Here is a 14,048-nt window from a genome sequence, read left to right on the forward strand (position 1 = left end):
TGAGCTGTGGGTGTTCCACCACCCCCATAAATCATAACCAGTTGCCTCCAGAGCTTTAGCTATCAAATGATATATGTTTTTTGGCTTCTCTAAGCCTAGCCCAAATAAAGGTCTACAATATGATTTCTTCGGATTGAGATCAGGCTTAGGAGGAAATGTGGGATAAAGTCCATGCATAAATCAACACTCTCCCTGCATTGCTTTATGCACCATGCCATGAGACCTGGTACTTCTTTAGAACCCATCAAACCCTCTCTCCTGGCTGAGAGACTGCTATTAGTAAGCAAAACCATCCTTACCGCAGTAGGCTGAGCTCCTTAGCCTTTCTAGCCCCACTATTTATACAACAGCAGAGTACTGCATCTTCTCCCACTCATCACTTTGCTGTTGGTGAACTGGAGGAGAACAACATCCATCAGCTTAGAAGCGAGGAAGACTGGTGTTAATTATTTGCACTGCTATAGTCCCTGCATGCTGTAAGTATTGACCAGGTCTCTACTATAGGAGGTTCAGCGCATGTGTGAAACAGGAAGATGGTCTGCATGCCAAAGATCACCTAAGCCAAGCACGTGACAGGAGATAACAAGTGGGTATCAGGGTTAGGCACATGGAACAGTGCAAGCAAACAATAAGATAAGATAAAGTTAGTATATTAGCCTATGGTCTTGGCATGCCATCTAGTCATCTGGTGATAGGTGCTTTTGTAGGTATCACAGGAAAAAATTAGCTTTGAAAAATGATGATTAACTTATTTCTGTAGCTGTTACAGAACATTCCTATGATGGAGGAATGGCAGTTTGGGGAGAAAAAAGCATACGGTAGTTGTCGGAAAATGTAACAAAGGGGTGATACAGACTGGCAATGTGGCTAATCAGGGGTGAGCTCTGAGTCCTAAAAGTGAATTTAAGATGATAGGCCGGATGGACATAGGTCAAAAATGGGTCTTGGAAATGAATCATATAGCTTTTTCCATGCTGCAATAGAGAATGGTGAATCAAAGGAGGGATGTAAATAGAATGTGATCTGGTCAAAGCAGGGCACTGGCTAGGAAAAAGAATGGGGCAAGACATCAAATGACAAAACCAGAGGAGAGAATAATGCAGCAGTGGCAATGCAAAGCAAAGAGGACCTAGTTAAGGGTTCCAGCTGCATGGATGGAGAGGAAAAGATTATATAACTGTTTTGTTATTCAGGAAGAAACTATAAATGTGGATATTCTTTGACCAGGATGGCCCAGAATTAGGTCCAAGTTGAAGATGACATCTGACTTACATTTCCTCTTCCTCTCCTTTACTTGGCATCTGTTGTAAACCTACTGTTCCATAGCCTAAGACTGATCTCAAGGTCATTGTTTTGATTCTACTTTTATACCTCCCGCCAAGAGGTTTATAGAGCTTGGTGTTCTTTACAATGAAAGTATAGTGCCCATCAGCCAATACCTCCAGATTTTCAATTTTCTTCTTGGCCTCCTAAGGCTTTAATATGAAACCTTCCATCTCACTGTCCATCAGAACTACTGCTCCTGAATTATGGCCGATTTCCTCTTAATATCCACAGCAGGGATTTTTAATAAATCAAATAAAAAATAAAAAATGCTGCCCCATCCCCCAGGGTTGATGGATCTGACTCCCTGCCAATAATAAGCCAGACAAGATGTTATGGGACCTTTTGTTTTTGTACAGGATGTAGAAGACAGACTCTTCCCTTTCTCAGGAGGCAATTCAGTGTAAACCAGGTTAGTGTGCAAGCCTGCACCTCCAAAGGTAATGCAAACTAAAAATAACAACGTGTGTCTAGAATATGGCACTGAGAGAAAGCAAGGAACAAGATGAAATGTTCCATTAATCCCAGTGTCTATTCTGAAGATGATGCAATTTAGGGCATGCTATCATTTACAAAAACAATGACTAGACTTCCAGGTATGTACTGCAGGTGATATCTAATTCTTGTCTACTTGTCTCTAGTTCAGTGCCTACACCAGTCAATTTACAGGTCATTACACTGTACAACATGTAAAATAAAAATAAATCTTGACTGTATGTTGCTTAGCCTGCTACTCTATCAGACTGTGATTTAAAGACCTACCTCACCAGCTTGGGAGGAGGAACTGTACTTAGCCTGTCATTCCCATTTCCTTCGGTTACCTTTTCTGCCTCTACATTCTCTTTCTCCATATACAGCTTGAAAAGGGATTTGTCCCCCTTGTACTAGAGACAGTACCCTAAGGTTGTTGTACAGCAAACAATCCATTACGAAGATGTTCAGCTGAGAGGGTATCTGCAAGGCAGAGTACCTGGATGGGTGAGCTGCTTTCCCCCTGAACTCCACCAAAGTGTGCTCTCCTTCCCCCAAAAGAGCTGAAAACTTTCAGCACCTATTCTCCAGGAGGAAGACCAGGAAAGCCTTCCCTCTGGAGCCCATTGCTCCAGCTCCCTACATGGTCACAGAAATCACTCCCAGCATTCCAGGGTTTGGTTCATGAATCCATTGTGCTTCCACAGCAATTCAAAGTTTTGCCTGGTCTAGACAAGTGATTATATTTTCAGCTGATGCAAAGTTGCTTGTCAGTGACTGCAATGGTATTCCACTGGTTTATGCAGCTGAGAATTCAGTGAGGTGATTTTTTTGGAATAACGAGCACCTCTTCTGCATCTCAGTACAGTGTTAACTGACAGCCCTGATCTGAGATCGTCCTAATAATGGATTAATATAATATGTCCATGCTTATATGACGTTATGGATTAATTATGCTGGTTTTCACTGCTAGCATTGGCATTTTGTTTGAAATGAGAGGACAAAGTAAGTATATATTAGGGATTTTCTCTTTTACTATTGGAGTCTTCTAGAAGTTTTCTACTTAAATAATTATCCAGCAGAGATTTTACTGTCAAGTAGAAGATAACCAGGCACTTTTTCAGTAATATTTCTAATGCGGTGGGTGAAGCATCCAGAATAGCTGGACTGTGTGATTATTTTAACTGCTGTGTAGATAAAAGAATAACGTGAGCAGTGAAATGTGGAAAAGGCATATATATTATTACATTATTTCTCAACAATTTTCTTTTTCTCTTGCTCCTTTGTCTGGAAACAGTGATTAGATCGATTTTTCTCATGCAGTAAATAGACTTCCCTAAGAGTAAAGTGGTCACTTGTTCAAAGCAAGGTTTCTGTTTTAAGTGATAGATCCCTATTTTCTGAGCCAGTGAAACCTCTCCTCTGCTATAATGACATTTACAGACATCCTACTTGGGTCTGACATTCCCTGCAGGCCTGTAGAAAACCTGGTGACACTCCTGACCATCTTTTCTTCAGCTTCACTGGGTCATTTTAGTTCTTGTGTCCAGGTTTCTGCCCTTATTCATAAGCTGGTTGAAGCTCCATACAGCTGTCACTGCATTTGCAACTTCTTCCCTCCCCAAGGTCTCTCTCTTTCAAAGGCTGAGATGGATGTATTTCTCCACTCAGCCACTCTTAAAGCTCTTCTCCGAGGGATGTGTCCTGTCTGAACTCAGCAGAGAATGTGCATGACACTAACTGTAGGACGAGTCAGCACTGTTTCTGACTTGAAGAGAGACTCACAAGTGAACAGCTGAGAAATTTCACTCTAAACACTGATGCCTTTGGCTCAGGCTGGAGGGCTGCATCACTCACAAGGTACAGTGAAAGGTACAGTATGGACGGTTGTTATGTCCTTAGTGTGGATAATTCATACATTTTTACTTTCCAGTGGTGTTAATTTGGCACCCCCTGGAGGAAATATGTTTGAAAACACTTAAAGGAAGGAAATATTTTTAAAATCCCCTTTGATGCAATCAATTCTTTAACTAGACTGTAAATTTTGCCAATTATCTATGGAGAGGGAGTCTTTGCAGAAATATTCATGTAATTTTTCTGCAGGCAGTTTTTCATCCTGAGATAATACATGCAATTTTTTTTCTTCCTCAGACTAAACATGTCAATCTAAGACTGTGACTGGGGAAGTGCTGGAGGATTTCTCTAACATCATGAATTAAACGATCAAAAAGAAAACTTGGAATGTCACCTATAAATGACAAAAAGAACCATTAAAGGGGTCCGTTTGAATTTGGTCCAAGATATGTAAGAATCGGTATACAGCCTTACTAGGATGGGCTCATCCTGACTAGGGTGGGCTCACGCCAGGTAAAATAGGGGAAGACCTTACTGTAGGGCTGTGCCTGGATTTACAAAACAAAACAAACCCATGTCTTAGAAAACCTAGGGCTATTAGAAATACTTCCATTTTGCTAATCAAGTGGAATTGCTTTCTTTGTTAGACAGAAATGACCATCTGCTAGGCTTGCAAGCTAGCTACAGAGTTTGATGCTCAGAAACTAAAAAATGCCAAAGGCAAAAATTTAAACTGCTTTGCCCCTCCAGGCTGCAAGAAAAGGAGGATGTAAATAATGCCAAAATGCATATTTACACAGCTTTAAAATTTTATTTGAATGTAAGAAAATAATTGGATGTTAGTGATTGCTAAAAAGAAATGTCAACAAGGTTTTTTAATTATTATTATTTGTTAGCTCTTTTCTGGAGATACCTGACTGCATTTACAAAGTGGCTTCACAGAGAACTGGGAATGTTGTCTATCAGTGCTGCATCCAGTAAAGCCAATCTGTGAAGTGTGAACAGTAATTGCATTATTTTTGATCTGTCTGTCAGCTGAGCACAGAGCAGTCTCTTCATTGCTCCTTCTGCCCCAGCAACAAAGCTCACTGGTGGTCCCTGCTGAAGGGAACTTCTTCCTGGGAACTGCATTGTTTCATTAGCTCCTGCATGCATGATTTTGGTGTGTTGGTTCTGTTTGTTCTCCTGGAAGGTCCTCTGAATTTCCCAGGGAGTCCTTCTTTTTGACATACTTAAGCTCACTGCTGCTTAACCTTGTAACTCACGGGTAATTCAAAGGCTTTCCAGTGGACAAATAAGGAGAGAGAGTCATAACACAGGAACTGCCATGCTAGTTTCCCCTAGATTAAAAGATTCCCAAACACTAGCAGTGATCAGTAATGGATGTCTGGATAAACAACGTAAGAAAAAGGACATAAATGATCCTTTTCCTGTTCCCTTCTCATATGACGTCTCTGGCTGTCTTCCTTTCTCTACCACATAATAAGGAAGAGATCTGGGCCTGGCTGCCTGACTCAGAAAACCCTTCATGTTAATAGTGCATTCTCATTTACAGCATGGCAGGAACATAGATTATCTGCAGAACTGGGCTATCAGTATTTGGAAAAATGCTAGACTAAAAGGCTGTCCTTGGTATGTTTTCTTTTGCACTACAAAGTTGTTTCTCCTTACCCACAGACAAGCAGCCAGCAGTAGGAAACCACAACTGAAGATGGCTGTATGATAACATTACTCTTGCTGGCTTTGGATGATCTTTAAATGCTTTATTTTCCATGCAGAACACATAATTATTGGTTTAATTATGAAATATGTTTTCTATGGTATGTTTGCCAGATATGATGTCAAGAATTTAATATTACTTTCACCAGAGGTAAAAAAAAAATTGCAGAGAAAATTAAACAGCATCAGTCTTTCTGAATGTTATCTATCATGGAACGATAGAGAGCTACAGACATTAATGCAATACAAATACATTTGAAATTTTACAGTAAGATTTGAGTAGCTGCCTTCAGGTCCTTTTCAATTGGACTGATTTCTATGTTGTTCTTTATCAAAAACTCCTAGATTTCTTTTCCTAGAACCAGTATCAGAGGTGGCAGTTTCTGGCTTGTATCCATGTACGCATCGTGGGGTATACGCTACTGCTGGTATGTGTACTGCTATTGGTAGCGAAAAAAAGAAAAAATATTTGTAGCTTCTTTTTCTCCTGAATCTAACATATGTATACCTACACAGTTCAGAGCCTGAAAACTGATTCCATCTAGAATGACCTGGATTCTAGAAAGAAAGAAGAGGCGGAGATATATTGCTAAAGAAACATTAACCGATGGAAGAGATAGGAAAGACAGACTCTAGAAAAAGATCCTGTCCATTCTGCCCAGCTCAGGAGGGTGACAAGTACAAAACAGGCCTGTTGAGAGATGGCTTACTTGGAATGTCATATAAAACTACCCTGGGCTGGGAGGGTAGTGTTGTCAGTGTACACTGAAAGCAGTTACAGCAGTCTGCTGTTCAACTGCATATTGCAGCAGATCAGTACATCTCTAATTATTATTTGTCTGGCTGGCTAAGCAGCACAGCATTTAAAACCTAATTTGTTGTATAATTTAATTTTAATTGAGTCTCCTATCCACACAGGACTCGTTAAGCTAGCTGTATGTTTCACTTGCTGTCTTTTTACATGGATACTATGGGAGAGCTGCAAGAGCTGAACCAATCGTTTGCTTGCACTGTGCTATCACCGAGATGCAGTAATTCCTTGGTGTGATTGCAGAGGGATCTCTTGGCAGGAATATTTGGAAAATATGTTTTCTCAATGCCACAATATAACAAAACAACTTCCTCCCTCAGCTAATGCTACAGTTTACACAAAAGATTTGGTTGTTGGGCTTTTAGTTGCATCTCCCATGTGCTGGTATTTTCCTCTGCCACTCAGAGATAACAATTACTAGTCACTATGAGCAGTAATAAAAATGAAGCACCGTGACAATGTTTTTGAGTGATTGTAACTTCCACTGATGTGCCTTTCTTCAAATGTATAAAAGGCACTAGTCCTCAGTGAGGACAAAGTTGAAAGTAAGCAGGGTATTTTACAGACAAATCCTTTTGGAGGAATGCAGACAGCCAGGCCTCAAAGAACCATTTTTTGGTGGTACTATTACTAAGGGAAGAGTTATAGACTAAGGTCAATAACACAAAGCTCTTAAGTATGTGCATCAATTTTGACTTCTATGTGCGCTTACATTTTCTCCTGAACTGGGGCCCATGCGATTGAGAGCTGTGAAGCAATACTGTGCATTAGGTATCAGCTAAAACTGCAGCTCCAAAACACTTTTGTATATTTTAATAATTTTGCTTGTATCTGTAGTCCCTTGCCACTCTCTTGCACAGGCTGGTATTGCTGTGAGGTTCAAGTGGCCACGGGGATCTACAGGGTTTCCAGGAAAGGTTAAGATAAAAGCAAAATCTGAGAGCTCAAGCCTGTGAACTGAAAGTAGGAGTATCAAAGCAAAGAATTGCAAATTGTTTTGTTTTCAGTGTTTTGTTTCTGTTTTCATGCCTTCTGATTTAATCCAAAGTTGAAAATCATTTGAGTGAAGGGGAAAAAAAGAGGTTCACTGCCTCTGTACATGTTATATGACTAATTTAAGAAGCTAAGCAGCAAGCAGCAGGGAGATCCAAGATAGCTCAGCTTCTTCCTCCTTTTTGGTGAACATAAAACTGTTCTAGTCCTTCAGATGAATGCAATAAAGGAATTCACAACTAGAAGGTTACTACTGATGTGCAAAAGGACTACAATTCCTTTGCCTAAGAAGCCACTTTATATGGGGTGTTAATTGGCCCAAGAAGATTATGGTATAAGTGGTACAAATGTCCCAGGAAAAAAAACGAAAGCAATCCAGAGAAACAAGCAGATCAACAAGTGGGTAGCAGCAATAGTGTTTTACACAAAGGGGGAAAGGACCACCAAATTTCAGGTACTGGCTTTCTCGATAGCCTTTGAGGGTCCCGGTTATGTTAGCTGATTTGGGTTAGGTTGTGGGATCCTTCAAGGGTCAGATCAAGGGAAGACAGACTAATGCGTAAGAAGTCTTTCAGCAGACCGTGAGGAAGAAGGTCCAACTATTTGGATGCGTCTGGCAGAGGAAAAAGGCAGCTGCCGGCTGGAAACCTGCCGGGCCCAGCCGAACGGGCAGGTGCGAGGGGCGACCGCCTGAGGTAACCGGGCTGCGAGGCCGGCGGGTGACGGCACCGCGGAGCGTGCGGTGGAGAGAGACGGTGCCGCTCCGCAGGACTTCGGACCGGCCTAAGGCGGGAGCGGGATGTGAGCGAGCGAAGGGGCTGGTGATTTGGTTTTGGTCATTTTAGCTCTCTGAGGTGGCTCCCAGCGGGATGGAGGAGGTGGGAAGATGAAGCAGGGACCTGGGGAAATGAGGATGAGCGTGATGGCCCCACAGAGGCTGGGTTAGTACTGTGGCGCCAGGAGCACGGGCCGGGCAGGCCTCACCGGTGCAGGGCCACAGGACTGCCATTGGGGAACTGATGAGATCTTCCATCTCCTGTTTTGTTTATGGGGAGGGGGGGTGGGAGAGGGTTGTTGCTGTTTTGGGTCTTTTTTTTTTAGCTGGTTTCCAACTACTGTAGAAGAGGACATTGAAATGAGGTGGTTGGTGGGGCAACAAAGAGCAAAGTGATGATTCTTATGGTGCAGAAATCTCCGCTGCTTGCTTTTGTCCCTGGTACCTGCAGGTTTTGGTTTTTAAGTCTCCCAATTAAAACTGGGGCTGCCGCCTCCAGGCGTGAACCCCCGCCAACAGGCGCTGAACCTGCCTCAGCGTGAACTTTCTTTCTAAAGCGTGTCCCTGGGACAGCAAGTATGTTTTTTATTTAGCCGCTGCTGGCAAACCAGTAACTCTTCAACATCGAAGAGTTAAACTACAACTACTGTTTTTCGCGGCTACGTGACCGATTAGACGAGCTCAGCCGGCCGCCGGCTCTCTGCGAGGCGCTCGATCCGCCCGCCCCAAAGATGGCGTCGGGCGCCTTGTCCCGCTTGCGAGCCTGCCCACACCCAAGATGTCGGCCCAGGCGCCTCCGCTGCCCGCGCCTCGCTATCGCCCTTCTTTTCCCTACGGACGGCGGCGCGGCGCGGCCTCGGCGGGAAGCGCGCCGCTCTAGCTCGCCCGGCTCGGTGGTGGGCGCCGGAAGGCCCGCCTCTCCCCCCGGTGCGTCCTCGATGGCCGCCGTGCGCCGCCTCCAATGGCAGGCCTGGCCCTGCCCAGCCCTGATCAGCTGATGGTGGCAATGTCTGTTGACAGGAGCCGCCTCGGCCGCGGGACTGGGTGTAAGGGCTGGCGCCGAGGGGAGGGGGCGCCGGGCCGGAGGGGGCGGGCGGAGGCGGCCGGGGGGGGGGGGGGAAGCGGGGGGCGCGGCACCCCCTGCCCTCCCCTCGCCGCCCCTCTCCGCCGGGGGAGCGGGGCCCGCTGGGGGCGGAGGGCGGAAAGTTGGGGAGAGAAGTGAGCGGAGGGAGGCCGTGTCGTGTCCCCCCCCCTTCTCCAGCCCGATCCCCCTCAGGCGGGGAGCGGCCCTGCGGGGTGGGGGGCGCAGGGAAGGGGGTGGGCTGGCTGCGGGAGGGGGGGGCGAGTGGCCTAGGGGGAGGGCTTTCCAACTCCACACAAAAGGAAGCGGGCAGGGCAGGGGCCGGGGGAGCCCTCGGCGGTGTGAGGGGCTGCGGCGCGCAGGGCCTGGCCCCCGGGAGGGGAGGGGGCTGGCAGCCCCGAGCGAGCCCTCTCCCCCCCCGGGTGCTGTATGATGGTGGGGTTGGGGTTCGCTTTGTTTGTTTTTGCCAGATGTGAATCCAAATGGAGCACTCGGAGGGAGGCGAGCAGAGCCAGCAGCAGCAGCAGCCCTGGGGGAAGCTGATCCGGCTGGGTGCTGATGAGGCAGAGCCGCACGTCTTGCTGCTGAAAAGAGAATGGACAATTGGTCGGAAGAAAGGTGGGACAGGGACACGCTGCGCTGGCGTAGGGCGGTGTTCGGGGCACAGCAGCGATCCCCCCTCCTGGCCTTTAAAACATCGGAAGGTGGACCGAATCTAGTTGGGTTTGGTGCTTTCAACTGTTGGAGGCACTTGCCAGGCGGTCCCTTATTCCTAATTTACCACTTGGCTCTGTGTGAAGAGGAAGTTTTGCGCTGACCTTTTCTTTTTTACCGACTTGGGACTTGTGCACGTTTGAAAGCGAATATGCCTTTTAGGTGGTCTATGGCAGGTTGTACAAATAAGAAAAAACGATTGTTGATTCAGAAGAGTTTCTGTGTATCCATCCTGTTTACATTCTCATTTTGTTTCTGTGGTTAAAATAAGTTGGAACTGCAATGCAAAATGCTTGTGCTTCATAGAAAAGAAAACGCCCACATAAAAGCCCTTAATTCTTCTGGCCATATAAAGATTGCCAACAAGTACCGAAAGTTTCTCTGAGGGTGGATTTGAAAGCTTTAGTCCCAGAGTCTAGGGCTTTTACTACTTGCCTTTATTTTAAAGGATTTCATGCTTGCTGTATTTAAAACAATTATTGCAGTGTTTTAATTTTTTTTACTCTGCCCTGACAGCACTAATTTTCAGTTTCCTGTTCATCAGTTCAAGCTATTTGACTGACCAGTCACATTCTGTAAATAGTCTCGAACAAACACCAGATGCTATAGCTCTATGAGAAATTAAGATAATGTATTGTAGGAAAAAATGTTTTGTCTATTTATATTGGGTAATATACATTTAGATTGTTTCTCATTATCTAAGCTGTAGGTAAATTCTTCAAACTGAGGTCTAGTTGAGGGTTGTCTTGCAGAAAAAAGATGAACTTTTGCATGTTCTATTGCTTCCATAACTGTTCGCTAATAGATTAATAAAATGAGTGGTTACAAGAATACTAAGCTTTGCGTCATAAGTATTACTTAGAAAATCTTCAGGAACATTAGAAATGCTCGTTTAGAGCATTTTGTCCTTCCTGCTCCCATGTGAAAGTCTCACTCTGTAGAATAGAATGGAAATGTTGGCATGCTCCTGAATAAAATTTAGTCCACTCGCTTTCAGCGGGCTTCCTAGCATTACAAGTTGTGTGGCAACAGTTAATTCTGTAGCTGTTGATTGTTCCTTGAATATTAGGAGTAGACTAGTGATAAACTGTCACCAGTATGTGTGGTGGCTACTACTTTCCTTCTGGATACGTTGTTCTTGCAGGCTGAGATACAGTGCACCCACAGCGTGAATAGATGGAAGTGAATCATGTTTGTTAATTATAACTTTTGTGTAAGCAAGTACTTTGAGTCATTTGTGAGAGAAGGTAGTGGGGAACCTTGAGCATTGTCTTGAACATTCGATGTTAAAGTGAAGTAAAAATACTAGATTTTCTCAGAGCTCTGGAGTTGTAGGTAGGAAGGTTTCTATCACGGTAACTTTGTCATTACACTTCTCCTGTATATCCCTAAATCTTAGTCCTGGATTTTTAATCTCCCTTCAGTTTTATTAACATAATGGTGCTGTCAACAGAGATGAGGAAAATTTCCCTATTTAAAAACAAACAAAAAAGAAAAACCCTTTAACATAGAACAGTGATACTCTTTTAGTTATCAGCTGTTGGCTCCTGCTACTTCCCCCCAGTATAGCAGAATGAAGCAGAAGTTAAATCCAATGTGAAACAGTGTTACAATGACGTGGAAAAAGAGCTGGGTGCTCTGTGATGTATGCCTCTAGAATTTAGATCGAACACTTCTAATATGTGTGAATTTATTTATGTCCCACTTTAGAACAGAGTAATTGTGATTTGATTTTCATCTGTAAGGGCTAGGACTGGTGGGGGGAAAGGGTACTAAAACATCTTGAAATGGTTGAAATAAGCTTATATCGACACATGGGGCTATCTCACTGCTTGAATTTATGTATCACATACTAGGCAGTGTTGCTGCCTATATGCCAGTAGAAGTTTTGAACTATTGCAGATGTACATGAGTCAGTTTGTTGTGCATTTATAGCCATGCAGAATGCTGATCTGTCTGTGTAATGTGTATTTTTAAGCACACTGGAAAATCTGCTTTCTTTTTAAGGTTGTGACTTATCTTTCCCTGGCAACAAGTTGGTGTCTGGAGATCACTGTAAAATCATAGTGGATGAAGAATCTGGTCAGGTGTCATTGGAAGATACAAGGTTTGTTCTTCTGTGAACTTCTACCCTTCCTTTTAGTCTGTGAAGTAAAATCTTGTGTATTGCTCAAGGCATCAATAGTAAATCCTTCTATTTTTTGTGTCTTTTTTTTCCCGCTTTTAATCTAGGTTTGGGGTCTTTTTGGCTCTTTCTAAATATTTTTTTCTCTACAGAGGAATTCATAGTCTACTGGATGAAAAATACTGTTGATGTAATAGTTCTGTAGCATATTTCTTTAGACTTATGAAAAAAGTGATGACAGCATTCTTAAAAGCTCTAAGCATGAGTGTGCCTCATTTCAGGCACCTGTGTAGCGAAGAAAATACCTGCAGGATGATCTCAAAGCATAAAACAGATGTGGAGTAAAAATCTGTACTTGTTAGACATCTTTCTGGTATTCAAAATATCCATAGTCTGTAGAGCATAAGTACTGTAGTAATCTAGCAGTTGTGGTGGGCATGTCAGATGGAGATTAGAGCCTATTCAATCTAATTTAATAATAAAAGATGTTTGCTAGATTTCTACTATTGATATTTCGTTTTGGGTTTTTTTGTTTAATCAGAATGATTATTTTCTTTTCTGGGTGTTTCTGTGTTAAATTAGGGGTGTGAGAACTAAAGCCCTTAATGTAGAAAGGTATTAGCACATACTTCACTGGAACTACTGTTAAAAAGCTAAGCTAATTTAGTGGAACTACTTTTAGCATATAAAGTTAATTACATACTTCTTCATATACTGAAGGCCAGTGAACTTGCTATACTGGTGAGACTATTTCCTGTAGAGTTCTAAGACTACTGTGGGAGTACAAATAGCACTGCAGGCATTGTAGGTAGTTTCCAATGGATTTTAGTTTGTTTTCTGGTTTCCTGTATAAAATTTGAGATGGGAATTTGAATGGAAGGGTGTTTCTTAGGAGGAGATTGTAACCCTCTTCAAATTTTCATCTGCTTCATTTTTGACAGGATTTTTTGTCTAAGATTGCCAAAAGCTTCTAGTTTATTGCATTTCAAGAGCTCTGTGATGTTTTAAAATGCTTCTGTAAACCACATTCTTTTTCTGCCAGGTTATTGCAGTCAGTAAAGAAACAAATAATACTTTTCTGCCTGCTCCCCCCCATTTTTCATGTCTGGAAGGCATTTTGCCCAAAGACAAAGAAGATGCTTCAAAATATATTGATGTACATACATCAAGAGGAAATTTCATGTTTGAGGTATTGAAGGGTATCATGCCGAATCCCTGTTCCAAAATAGAAGAATGCAATTAAATATATTGTTCTGGTAGCTCAGGGTTAGTATCAAATACCTGCTGAGCTTTTGACAAAAATCCCTCCAAGAATATTCTGAAAAACCTTTGAACTGTCTAATTGAATCGCACGCACATTTTTTGGGAGCACTGGCAGAATGTATGAGCTTTGGTTGATGATTTTCTTTCAGCAGAATTTTTGTACCTCTGCTACTTTTCTGCCTCTTGATCAATTAGTAGCTATGTTGATACTAAAAGGAGTCTTTCAGGGTGAGGAACTCGCTTCCAGATATTTACATGGCCTATGCATTTATTTTATTTCCTCAAGTTAAACAGAACATACAGAATTATTCAGGTTGGAAGAGACCTCAGGAGGTCACTTTGCCCATCTTTGACAGAGTTTGAACTTAGACCACTGAATTTGGACTAGGTTGTTTAGGCTTTCTCTAGTCAGGTCTTGAAAACCTGCAAGGACAGAGATTCTGTAGCCTCTTGGGGCTCTTATTCCAGACCTTAATTATCCTCACAGTGTTTTGGGTTTGGGGTTTTTTTGGGTTTTTTTCCCTTGCATCCATTTGAATCTTCCTTGTTTCAATTTATGACCTTTGTCACCTCAGTAAAGAACCTGTCTCTGTCTTTTTGGTAACTTCCTCATAGGTACTGGAAGGCTGCTATAAGGTCCCCTGCTCACCAAACCTTCTTCTCCCAGGCAAAATAAGCCTGGTTTCCCTAGCCCCTTAGCTCGTAGGTCTTGTGCCCCATCCCTCTGGCCATGTCAGTGGCTATCTGCTGGACTTGCTCTAGTTTATCAAGACCTTCCTTATACTAGGTGGCCCAAAACTAGGTGTAATATTTTAGATGTGGACTAATGAGTTCCAAGTAAAGGGGAATAATAATCACTTCACTTGAGTTTCTGACTACATCCCTGTTAATACAGCCAAGTGTGCTGTAGGCCTTCATC

General features: G+C 43.1%; 1 protein-coding gene across 2 annotated transcripts in view; it reads left to right on the forward strand.

The window, feature by feature from the left end:
• Nucleotides 1–8,861: 8,861 nt before the first annotated feature.
• CHFR (checkpoint with forkhead and ring finger domains) overlaps nucleotides 8,862–14,048 on the forward strand; it is a 29,906-nt gene continuing 24,719 nt past the window's right edge. For both annotated transcript variants that reach the window (XM_069794980.1, XM_069794981.1), the window contains exons 1-3: nucleotides 8,862–8,992; nucleotides 9,498–9,645; nucleotides 11,749–11,848. In XM_069794980.1, coding sequence (XP_069651081.1) covers nucleotides 9,510–9,645; nucleotides 11,749–11,848 — 236 coding nt within the window. In that variant the 5' untranslated portion in view covers nucleotides 8,862–8,992; nucleotides 9,498–9,509. The remainder of the gene's footprint in view (nucleotides 8,993–9,497; nucleotides 9,646–11,748; nucleotides 11,849–14,048) is intronic.

The sequence above is a fragment of the Haliaeetus albicilla genome, chromosome 10 (genome assembly GCF_947461875.1).
Source record: "Haliaeetus albicilla chromosome 10, bHalAlb1.1, whole genome shotgun sequence".
In the NCBI taxonomy this organism is placed as follows: Eukaryota; Metazoa; Chordata; class Aves; order Accipitriformes; family Accipitridae; genus Haliaeetus; species Haliaeetus albicilla.